This window comes from Hipposideros armiger, unplaced genomic scaffold, assembly GCF_001890085.2.
Source record: "Hipposideros armiger isolate ML-2016 unplaced genomic scaffold, ASM189008v1 scaffold_50, whole genome shotgun sequence".
NCBI classification, from domain to species: Eukaryota; Metazoa; Chordata; class Mammalia; order Chiroptera; family Hipposideridae; genus Hipposideros; species Hipposideros armiger.
The window spans coordinates 3,207,220-3,219,850 of record NW_017731400.1 but is presented as its reverse complement, the minus strand read 5'-3'; the positions used below and the strand labels follow the sequence as shown (position 1 = coordinate 3,219,850).

Here is a 12,631-nt window from a genome sequence, read left to right as displayed (position 1 = left end):
GGGCCCTGCTGCTCAGAGCTGGTGTCCCAAGCCAACTCCTAACCAACAGGGCACTCGGCCAGCCCTAAACAATTTGGTTTAAACTTCTTTCTAAAGGTCAAAAATTTTATGTGTTCTACTTTGAAAAAGATTACAGCTATTCATTGGTAGGAATACATCTATATTTTTATTGTATTCAGTTTCCAAACAAATAGGGTTGAGGTTTTTCTAAACCTATCTTTTTACCATTTATTTCCAATTTTCTTTCTTTAGTCCTAAGAGAATGTGGTCTGTGTAAATTTGATCTCATTAAAGTAGTAGGACATGGACATTGGTGAGTTTCATTGTTTTGGTCAGGATCCTGTTAGGAAGAAAAATTATGCTAGTTCTTTCTACCACAGGATATTTAAGGTAGGAAATGCATTACATAGGAGATTGGAAAAGCAAAGATTGGGAGTTGAGGTAACGAGAGAGTAAGGACTACTGAAAGCAGTTACTGCCACCAGGCCTATGGGAACAAAAGGAGAGATTGTGTTGCTGGAGCCTAGGAGCCAGGACAGGGGCCTGCTGCCTCAGAAACGGGGGGTAACCGCTTCCAGAAACTCTAAGCTGATCTCTGCTCCCACCTTCTGATCTCCTCTCCACACCTCCTTCCTCAGGACCTAACAGGAAGCCAACTGCCGAAGGAACCAAATGTACGTTTTGGACATCTAGCCCCAGTATTACCTGCTGTATAGAATATATGTGTGTGAGGCTAAGAGACAGTAGTAATAACACCAGTTTTTATCATCTTCCAAGTAATATCATAATCGACAGAGCGGGACCTGCTTTATGTTACTGATTTTTCTGTTAGGTTAAACTTTATGAAATTGATGATACTTGACCGTTTTTGATTTGCAAAACAAACAAATATTATATAACTCAGCTTACAGATTCTACTAAATCTGCCACTGACATGATGATTATTTCACTCAGATTTGTCAGATGAACCTTACTTTCTCTGCCAGAAAAAAAAAAATGTCTAATACAAGACTGTCAAAGATTATCTATTATCCATTTTTCCTAATATTTTTTTTATTGATCCAAAAGCAGTCAAAGAAATGATTCCTAATCTTATTTGGGTCACAGAAGGCTTTAAGAATCAGAAGAGGGCCAGCCAAGTGGCTCAGTTGGTTAAGAGCGTGAGCTCTGAGCAACAGGGTCGCCAGTTCAATTCCCACATGGGCCCATGATGCTGCGCCTGAGCTGAGCTGCCACTGAGCTGACAACAGGGGGCAGGATGGCTCAGCTGGTGAGAGCACGTGCTCCTAACAACAGTGCAGCTGGTTCGACTCCCTCATGGGATGGTGGTTACCCCCACACACAACTAAAGACTAAACTCGGCACCTTGAGCTGAGCTGATGCCCAGGTGGCTCAGGGAATAGAGCACGCACTCTTAACAACAAGGCTGCTGGTTCGACTCCCGCATGGGATGGTGGCTATGCCCCCTCAACTAAGATTGAAGCCAGATGGCGACTGGACTTGGAGCTGAGCTAGCTGCGCCCTCCACAACTAAGATTGAAGGACAACTTGGCTCTTCCCCTCCCCCAATTCCCCAATTTAAAAAAAAAAAAAAAAGAATCAGAAGAAAAATAGTGGTCACTTTCCCCTGAAAAATATACCATTTTTCATGCACTTTTAGGAGGTCCACAGACTTCAAGAAAAGAAACCCTAGAATGACATAAAGAAAGGGTATTGTTGGCATTGGCACTTCTTTTATTTAGTGTTTCTTTAATCTTCATTCATCACCAACATTCCTACCTGAAATGTACATTGTAGATATACACCCCTCTCTCACAAGTTTACAGTAGGAGAGTAATTCTAGGTACTTTAACAGTGACTATCATAGTTAGAAAGAGAAATAAATGGATGAAGGAATGGCTTTTCAACCCTTATCTAAGTATTTTAGTGCTTTTTCTGTTTTCAACCCAGGTTCTTTAAAAAAAATTTTTTTTAATAAAATTATGAAAGTAAATTTAAAGCTGCTGAAAATTTTCTTAAGTTTATTTGAAAATGTCATATTGTTTTGTTTTTTTAATTTCCCCTTTTAGGATGAATAGAATGGTTCCTTTTGGTCATATATTGGTATTTGGGAAATAGTTCAAGTTTCCCTTCTTGTAGTCCTTCATGATGTCATGCTTTGAACATAATTTTCTTTCAGCCTTAACCTTACCACTCACTTATCCTTGTCTTTTCCTCCTATCTGGCCATATTTAATTCTTTGACTATACTCCATCAAAAGTTCAGCTCTTGGGACTTGTTAGAGGACAGTATGTTATGGAGGATTCTTGTTATCTCTCTGTCTTCAGAAAAGTTTTGGTTTTCTTTTGTTTTTAACAGATTTTTTTGTCGTTATAATTCAGATACCATGCAATATGAACGAAACATTAAGTGTGGAGTTTGAAGATTTTCAGTAAATTTATACATTTGTGCAACCAACATCACAATTTCATTTTAGAATGCTTTGCTTATGACAGAAAGTTCTTAATGTCTGTTTGGAGTCCATCGCTGCTCCCACCCCCAGCCCCAGGCAGCCACTGATCTGTTTCTGTCTTTATAGTTTTGCTTCTTGTAGAAATTTCATATCAATGGAATCAAACAATAAGTAATCCTTTGTGTCTTCCTTCTTTTACTTAATAATGTTTTCAAAGCTCATTCATGTTGGTGCATGTATCAGTAGGTAGTTCTTTTATTTGTAAGTATACTTCCATTGTATGGCTATGCCACATTTTGTTTATTTATTCACTAGTTGATAGACACTTGGACTGTTTCCATTTTGGAACTATTATGAAGAACGCTGCTAAAAACAATCCACATGCAAGTTTTTGTGTGGACATATGTTTTAATTTCTCTCAGGTAGATAACTAGGAGTAAACTTTCTTAGTCACAGTAAGTGAATGTTTAATTTTTTAAGAAACTGCCAAACTTTTCCAAAGTGACCGTATCATTTTAAATTCCCACCTACAATGAATAAGGGTTTCACTTTCTTTAAGTGCTCGCTAACATCTGATATATTTTAGCCTTTTTTGCAATATACCCATTTTTCTGTTTAAATGTGTCTTCTATGATTTTAACTTGTATTACTTGATTACTAACAATGTTGAGGAACTTTTTTTGCACTAATATAACTATTCAGGCATCTTCTTTAGTGAAGTGTTGGTAAAATCGATTGCCCATTATACAGTTTTGTTTGTGTTCTTATTAATGGTGTCTTTTCAGCAAGTCCAATTTATCAGTTTATCCCATCTTTTTAAATTGTGCTTTTGGTGTTGGTTACAATAAGAAATCTTTGCCTAACTTGAGGTTACAAAGATTTTCTCCTATATTTTCTTCTGGAAGTTTAGTAATTTTAGCTCTTACATTTATATCTATGATATTAAAGTACTTTTTGTATATAATGTATGGTAAGGACCTAATAACTTTTTTTTTCCTTGCATCTGTTACCAATTGTTCCAGCACAATTTATTGGAAACACTGTCTCTTGCCTTGGCAATTTTGTTGAAAATTAATTAACCATAAATGTATGGTTTTTATGTTTTTGGACTCTCTAAGTTGTTCTGTCAATCTGTTCTCATACCACTACTGCACTGTCTTGATTACTGTAACTTTATAGTAAGTCTTTTTAAGTCCTGTTCATCCATTCCACCAACTTTGTTCTTTTCATATTGTTTGGCTAGTCTAAATCCTTTGCATTCCCATATAAATTTTAGAATTAGCCTGTCAGTTTCTACAACAAAACATGATGTTTTGTGAGCAGTTGCACTAAATCTGCTTGAATATCAATTTGAAGAGACATGGCATCATCACAATAGTAAAACTTCCAATTATATATATTTTCCCTTTATTTAGACATTCTTTAATTTCTCTCAGCAAATTTTAAGAAAATCTCTTTAAATTCTCTGATTCTGGAATACAGGTGTTACATTTCCCAAATTCTTAAGTATTTTTTATGCTATCGTGAATGAAAGTATTTTCTTGATTTCATTTTCTGATTATTTCTTATTAATATATAAAAATACAATTGATTTTTGTATATTGATCTTGAGCTTTGCTTAACTCACTAATTCTAGTAGGTTCATTAGATTCTTTAAATTTTCTACATACACAATCATGTCCTTTGCAAAAAAAAAGACAACTATTTCTTCCTTTTCAACCTATATGCCTTTAATTTCTTTTTGTCACCCTTCTTCACTGAGTAGAGCCTTCAGTAATATGTTGGGTTGAAGGAGAGAGAACAAAAATCCTTGCCTTGTTACTAATCTTAGTGGGAAAGCATTCAATCTTTGACCTATAAGTATGAGAATAGCTGTAGACACTTTATCACATTAAGGTAGTTTTTCCTCTGTTCCTTGTTTACTGAGAGTTTTGATCATGAATGGGTGTTGGATTTGTCAACTGAATTTTCTGCAATCTACTAAGATCACCTTTATTCTTCTAATATAGCTTATTGCATTAATTAGTATTTGCATGTCAAACCAACTTTGTGTTCCTGGGATTAAAAACTTGGTCATGATATACAATCCTTTTTATATGTTTCTGGGTTCACGTTGCTAATATTTTGTTAAGAATTTTTGTTTGTGTTTGTCAGATTTATTGGTCTGGAGTTTATTTTTCATTTCTTTCTCTGGTCTTCAGATAGGCTACTGCTGTACCCATAAAATGAGTTTTTTTCCTGCCTATCTTTGAAATAGTTTCTGCAGAACGGGTTTTCTTCTTTCTTAAATGTTTGATAGAATTCACCAGTGAAACCATCTGGGCCTGGATTATTCTTTTGTTTTGTTTTGTTTTGCTTCATTTAGTTTTTTGGAGGCAAGATTTTTTTAATTACAAATTTAATTTTTGTAATAGATGGAAGACTACTCAGATTTTCTGTTTCTTCTTGAGTGTTTCTTTATAATTTATATCTTTCAATGAATTTGCATGTTTCATCTAATTTTTAATTTATTGGTGTAAAATATACCCTTAGTTTCCCCTTTTTGGATGTATAATTGATGTACAAAATCCTAGTAGTTTAAGATGTACATTACAGTGATTCTCTCTCTCTCTCTCTCTCTCTCTCTCTCTCTCTCTCTCTCTCTCTCTATATATATATATATATATATATATATATATATAGTGAAATGATCCCCATGATAAGTCTAGTTACCATCTATCACCTTATAAAGTTACTGCAATAGTATTGACTCTATTCCCTATGCTGTACATGATATCCCCATGACTTATTTATTTTATAACTGGAACTTTATACCTCTTAATCCTCTTTACGTATTTTGCTCACCCTCTAATCCCTCCGCTCTCTGGTAACCACCAGTTTGTTTTTTGTATATGTCAGTATGTTTCTGTTTTGTTCTGTATATTTTTTGTTTTGTTTTTTGATTCCACCTATAAGTGTTTGTCTTTCTCTGTCTGACTTAATTCGCTAGCATAACACCCTCTAGATCCATCAATGTTGTTGCAAATGGCAGGATTGTCTTCTTTTTTATTGCTGAATAATATCCCACTGTACAGTACATATTGCGTGGGAGATAGAAACTTTACCGCCCAGGTTTTTTCGGCTGTTCTAATAATTAAATCTACATAAGATATTAACAAGAGAAAATAATCAAATTTCATTACATACACACATAGGGGAGCCTGACATACATGAGAGAGTCAGAGATCCCACATAAATGAGAGGTTCAGATACAGTAAGTTAAAATGAGGTATATATGAAATTCTGAGTTAAGGATGCTATAAGGCATCTTGGGGCTTCAGAGAGGAAGAAGGTCATTTCAGGGTGATAAGAAGAGCAGATATTTGGTAATGAGTACTTTGGCCTCCTGTATAGGTAAATCAAAAAGGTTATCTCTGATAATCTCTTATTGTGGGCAAGGCCCCTAATTTGAATTTTTCTGGGTAGTTAAAAGAGGGCAGAAGTTTCTCTTAATAAGGCCCACAGAGTCTCAGTTGCCTTTAGCTCAAAATAACTTGCATACCACAGAGGCACATCTTGGGGTGTTCTCAACCCCTACGATATATACCACAGCTTCTTTATCCATTCATCTATTGATGGACATTTAGGTTGCTTCCATATCTTTCCAATTGTAAATAATGCTGCAATGAACAAAAGGGTGCATATATCTCTTCAAATGAGTGTTATTGCTTTCTTTGGGAAAATACCCAGAAGTGGGATTGCTGGATCTCATGATAGTTCTGTTTTTAATTTTTTTAGGAAACTCCATACTGTTTTTCAGTGTCTGCAAATTGAAGATGACACAAATAAATGGAAAAACGTATTGTACTCATGGATTGGAAGAAACAGTATTGTTAAAATGTCCATAATCCCCATTGCAATCCACAGAGTCACTGTAATTCCCATCAAAATACCAATGGCATTTTCACAAAACTGGAACAAAGAATCCTAACATTTCTGTGGAACCACATGGGACTCTGACACTAGCCAAAGCAATCTTGAGAAAGAAGAACAAAGGTGAAGGTATCACCCTCCTTGATTTTAAACTATACTACAAAGCTGTAGTAATCAAAACAGCATGGTACTGGCATGAAATTGGACACATAGATCCATGGAACATAATAGAGACCCAGAAATAAACCCACACGTATAAGGTTACTCATGACATCTTTTAATGTTGATGGCATCTGTAGTGCTGTCTCTGTCATGTCTGAAGTCGGTCATTTGTCTCTTCTTTTTTCTTTTCAGTCTAGCTAGTAGTTTGGTGATTTTGTTGATTTTCTTTTCCCCAAAGATACACCTTTACTTTTATTGATTTTTCCCCTCTATTTTCTATTTTGTTGACTTCTTCTTGTACCTTAATTATTTGCTCTATTTGTCTTCCTTTGGGTTTGCTTTGCTCCTCTTTTTTAGCTTCTTTCAGTGGAAGCTTAGATTATTGTGTTTACCTCTTTCTAACAGAGACATTTAAACCTATAAATTTATTTTTAAGCACTGCTTCAGCAGCTTCCCATATATTTAGATATATTTATTTTCATTCAATTCAGGATATTTTTCTCCTCCCTACCTCCAACTTGCTTTTCCTGGAACTATTGAGTAATTGTCCTGGAATTAATCTCCATAGGACTAAAAATGGTTCTTTTAATCATGTTTTTTAGTTTATGCCTAATCATTTTAATAGGTCTGATCCCTTTTCTGATCATTTTTATCTTTTTCTTCTGAGATAACAGCATGCGTGTCAGTCTCACTTTTTTTCACTGTGGAATTTGAGGCTAACAATTTTTTCATCTAAAGCATGAACGAGAATCAGCCTTTTGCATATTTTTGTCACTGTAACACCAAATTGTGAGTGAAAATCTTGAGATAAGTTAAAGTACAATATTTTAATAGTATTTCAAATATAGTATCAGTTATATTTATATGTGTATTTTTATTCAATGTAAATAAGTATGTCTTAAAATATTGGGGGCTTTCTTAAACGCTGGCCAAAGGCCAGCCAATAGGTAGCACTTTCCCCACACGTCCTGATAGATTATATTAACTGATCACAGCACTGCTTCTGCCAAGGCAGATGCATAATTGGAATCTTTCTCATTAATTCCATTTCTAGTAATTTAATGAACCCGTTTTGCCAGCAAATAGCTTGTATAAGTCAGATAATTTAATGGGTCAAAATTTCTGTTATTTAACCTAAATAAACATTTTCAGTTTCATCTTTCTCTCAGAATTATTCTCTAATACTACTATGAAAACATAAATATGGAAGGTCTTCTAAATTTTAAAACACATAATACCTAGTAATTATATTCATTAGACTCACAGCTTTAATAAATTTATAGAAATTATTTATTTTAATTTTAACATTTTGAAAATTTATAGCTTCTCAAAAACATCATTTACTCACAATTAGCATTTTAAATATTTGAATTAATATTCTATTTTATACCCCTTATAATTTCCTCATAGCTACTTAAATCGTATGTAAATTCAGAATTTGGTCCACTTCAAACTTCTCTGATTTTCTCAGATACTGAAGGGAATTATTTACTAGACAAAGTAAAATTGTAAATATGAGATTTTTGTTGTTGTTGTTGGTTCACTTAAGGGGCTGAATTATTTTTAAGAACATGAATAGCATCAGTTACGTATGTAAAATTAATGTATAAGTGAGCCTCACCAAACATTAAAGTGCAGTCTCTACTTTGAAAACATTTTATATGCAATCAGTTTATATTATTATGTACTTTGAAACCAGTTAAACTGCTTTTACTTTTAAATACTGACTCACATAGGTCTCTCACTAGTTCAGAGTGCCCTGTCCTCTCCCCTGTTATCAGTCAGCTTTTTGTGTAGGTTATCAATTAAATCCATTCATCGAACATTTCCTTCCTTTAACATTTATGATGACTCCTGCAAAGGTTTGTCTTTTCTTTTTTGCTGTGGACCTTGAGGCCAAAGTAAGCAGGTGTTACATAATACTGAGCTCAACTATACTGGATCAAGAAGTATTGAGGAGTGGGGGAAATCAGTAAGGGACTTTCCTGTGGGAATACCCCATAAGCGAGTGCCAAGTTCATTCCAATTCACAGCCTAGGACAATAACCAATTGTCTTTGTTTCTGCAGTATGTAACAGGCAGTTTCTAAGATTTTTTTTTTTAATTTCCTAGGGCAGATGTACTGTTCTGTGTCATTTCTGCTGTTATCCATTACTTTTATTTTTAGTTGTGGATTTCTTTTGGTCAGAAGTAGTTATAAGTCAAGTGTAAAAATTGGCTAATTGAAGTTACTGACATAATTTTCCTATTTCACATGCTTTAGTAAGTCTAGAAAATGGTCTTTTTATCTCGTTTACTGTGAAGGCATGTGTTTATGACTTTCAAATGTAATTTTGATAATCACCATTAATGAAAAAAAATGTTTTTATATCACAATAAAATTTAAAATTTTTTCAAATATACTGTTTTATTTTTTTCTATGCATATTGTCTTTTTCTATTTATCATCATAGAGAAAAGTTGTCCTTATAACTTATCTTACTAATTAAAGTTCAGTCACATTAATAGCTAAATGAGACTAAGAAGTCAAGAAAGAAATATTTTTTAAAATAAATTTGTTATTCTTTCACACAGGAATTAAAGGATTGTGCAAACTAGGCATGGAAAGCTGTTGTTTTAATGAAGCTGTTTGTATTAGGCATCCAGTCATTTACTTTTCATCATTGTTATATCCTTTCTTCTCTCCTATATTCCCAAATGTTTAATATATCTTAATGAGATACACCATTCTATTCATTCTTATAGAACTGCATTGCATGTAGGTGATAGAAAAATTATATAGATAGGTATTCTGTGATTTGAAATGTTTGAGGCTATTTTTTCCTGCTGTTCATGGATTCAGAATAATATTGGAGCTTTGGATACTGTTAATGTTATTTTGTTGTTGTTACATTATTAATATACTTGTGCAATAGAATATTGCAGCATATTTGAGAAACTCTGGCCACAGAGGAATGATTTTGAAGATGCTAACATTTGAGCTTATCAAAAACAAATGCAGCTTGTTAGCCAGTCACTCTATAATGAAAAGCTTTTAGTACTTTACTCTTAAATATTAATGGACAGCAAGAGTCACTATTTATTGGTGGGAAATCTCAACCATGAATGAGAGGGACCAAAATGAAAGAACCTGGAGGAAACAGAACTAATTGCCCTGAGCAGAGGAAAAATTGTGAAACACTTTATTGATATCCTCAGATATAAGGAAAGTTGTTGCATCTCTAAAACAAAATCAGTGTGCTGTGAAAAGGAAAATTGGAGAACGAGAGAGTGCTATTAGAAATGTAAAATAAGATATTCAACTCAATTTTTTCAATAGACGAGTTGGAAGATAAACTCAAGTAAATCTTCCAGAAAATGGAACAAAAGGACAAAGATGGAAAATAACAGTAAAAAACTTAGAGAGTTGATTCAGTAGTTTCAACACTCAAAGAAGAGACATCCCAGAGAGAGAAAGAAGTGATTAAAAACAACATAAGAAAATTTTCTAGACCTAAAGAACATGAGTCTCCAGATTGTACCTTATACAAAGATTTAAATACCTACTGCAAGGCCTATTATCATAAAATTTAAAATAATTGAAAATAATTTTAATATTCTAAAAGCTTTCAAAAAGACAGTGGGGCACGTATAAAAAAGTGTGCGTCAGAGTGAACTTGGACATCTCATCAGCAACCTTGCTACTTTAAAAAAACATGGAACAGGGCCGGCCGAGTGGCGCGTTGGTTAAGAGCTGGCTTGGGACGCCAGAGGGCCCCGGTTCGGATCCCACATATGAGGGCCAGTGACACTGCCCTCTACAGCTAAGATGCTGAACAACAGCTCAACCTGGAGCTGGGCTGCCCTGAGTCATCTATGACAGCGTAGGCTGCAGCCCCTGTGGCAGTGGGTTGCCATGGGCTACGGTGTGTAGCCAGCAGCCAGTGTGAGCGGCCAGCAGCCGCTGTGAGCTGCCGTCCAGAAGCCAGCGACTGATCTGCCTCACCTGGGAAGAGCACAATGATGGTGCCAACTTGGGCCAGTGAGGCGACGTCCTCCACAACTAGACTGAAGAACAAAAAGGACAGCAACTTGTCTGTTCCCCTTCCCCAATTCCCCAATTAAAAAAAAAAATCTTAAAAGAAAAACAAAACATGGAACAATATGAAATTCTGATGGCTAATACTTTTCATTTGGGTGCGCTGTGCACAGCCACTGTCAATCATGGATTGTTCCATGTTCAAACATGCTAAGACAAAAACAACAAAATTTTCCTGGTACTCTTTTTGATGACACTTCTGACAGAAGGCTCCAGCAGAATTGGGGAGAATAGAATAATCAAGAATTAGGAAGACATAGGATCCAGGAGAAAGGAGATCAAGGAGTAATATTTAAAGATTACAGCTGTTTCATTATGAAAGCAACACACACTTGAAGAAAGTAGGAGCGGCATTTCCACAGGGGGAGAAATGGAACTGGTGAATTATAGACTATATTGAGTGCTTAGAAAATAGTATTGGTTTTTCATAGATCTGATGGATCATCTGGAAAACATTAGCATAGGGACTTAGAATATTAAGCAAATTTTTTAAAAAGAGGCAATTCTTAACTCTAGGAAAAAATCAGTGTTGTGACAAAGAAAACTCATGAGAGTATACCAGTTGGCTCCATAGTGAAGAATATTTTTGCATTTATACCAGTGAAAATACTATTAATTTAACTAAAAATTGTGCAGTGATTATATAGGGAAGGGAGGGATAGAGTAATTTAAAGAGCTAAATCCTCATATACCTTAATAGTCAGTGAATATTGTCTAAAAATCAGTAAACTACAAATAGCAGAATAAGCATCTATCATAAAATATAGAAGAACAAAGAAACAACTCAAAGAATTAAAAATGGGAGCCCCTTGATGACAGAGGGCCACTGCTTTTTATAAGCTTTTAGTATTTAGGGCTCTTTAAAACTATTTGTAAATGTCCCTTTCCTAAAAATAAAATTTCATATTAAAAGAAACAATGGTATTTCAAATGTCAGGGAAAAAGAATAATTATGGATTGTAGACAACTTTTTATATTTTTGTTTCATTATTTTCTAGAGTTCCTGGAATAACTATTGCTACAGATATTATCTGTGGTTTTCCTGGGGAAACAGATCACGATTTTCAAGAAACAGTGAAACTTGTTGAAGAGTACAAATTTCCAAGCCTCTTTATTAACCAGTTTTACCCAAGACCAGGAACACCTGCTGCAAAAATGGAACAAGTTCCAGCACAAGTGGTAAGATATTTCTTTGTAAGGTATTATATTTAGCCAATAGATATAAAAATGCACCTGTGTTGCCTACCTGAATACACCTGGCTTGTAGTATAACCTTTAAGTTACAAAAGATGAGTAGTTTTCCAAGTTGGGGGCAGGGAGGGGACTTTGGATGTGTTAAATGACCTTAGCAACTAAAATATCACCTTTAAAAGGGCCGGCTGAGTGGCTCACTTGGTTAAGAGCTCACTCAAGAGTGTGAGCTCTGAGCAACAGCGGTTAGAATCCCGGCCCGAGCTGAGCTGCTGCTGAGCTGCCAATAGGTGGCAGGATGGCTCAGCTAAAAAAAAAAAGCTTCTCATGAAGTATCACCTTTATAGCTTCTTTTGGGGAGTGAGGTTCAGATGACACTTAAGGAAAAAAATTTAATATCTAGTATTTGCCTGTTTATAAAATGAATCCTTGGATGTTTCAAAATAAGTCAACATTTTAAATACCTGTGAGCAAAGAGGGCTTCATTTTTCCCCTGCTTCTTAAGAGACCCTTTTCATAATTTGTTAATTACTGGGTCCTGTGTTTTCCTGTTTTTCCTTGGGATAGATTTGATGCTTACTGTCTATCTGTCTGTATATTTTAGGTGTGTGTTGCTTTCTCAGTGACCCTCAATATAATTTCATCCTTACATGATTATAGCTATATTACAGTAAGATGACTTTAATGTGAAAAAAGTTTGAGATACAGTGAAGGCAAACTGTTTCCCAGAATGCCCCAGGAATTAATAGTCTCAAACAAAAATATTAGTTTCTAGATTCATTGCCTAAAAATGGAAAAATGTAAATAAGCCTAAAGAGGAAATAGAATTTTTTTAAC

The 12,631-nt window shown here is 34.7% G+C and overlaps 1 protein-coding gene across 7 annotated transcripts in view; it reads left to right on the top strand.

Annotated features, from left to right (window-relative positions):
* CDKAL1 (CDKAL1 threonylcarbamoyladenosine tRNA methylthiotransferase) overlaps window positions 1–12,631 on the top strand; it is a 667,723-nt gene that overhangs the window by 492,897 nt on the left and 162,195 nt on the right. For all 7 annotated transcript variants that reach the window (XM_019640497.1, XM_019640496.1, XM_019640494.1 and 4 more), the window contains one exon: window positions 11,602–11,782. In XM_019640497.1, the coding sequence (XP_019496042.1) occupies window positions 11,602–11,782 (181 nt within the window). The remainder of the gene's footprint in view (window positions 1–11,601; window positions 11,783–12,631) is intronic.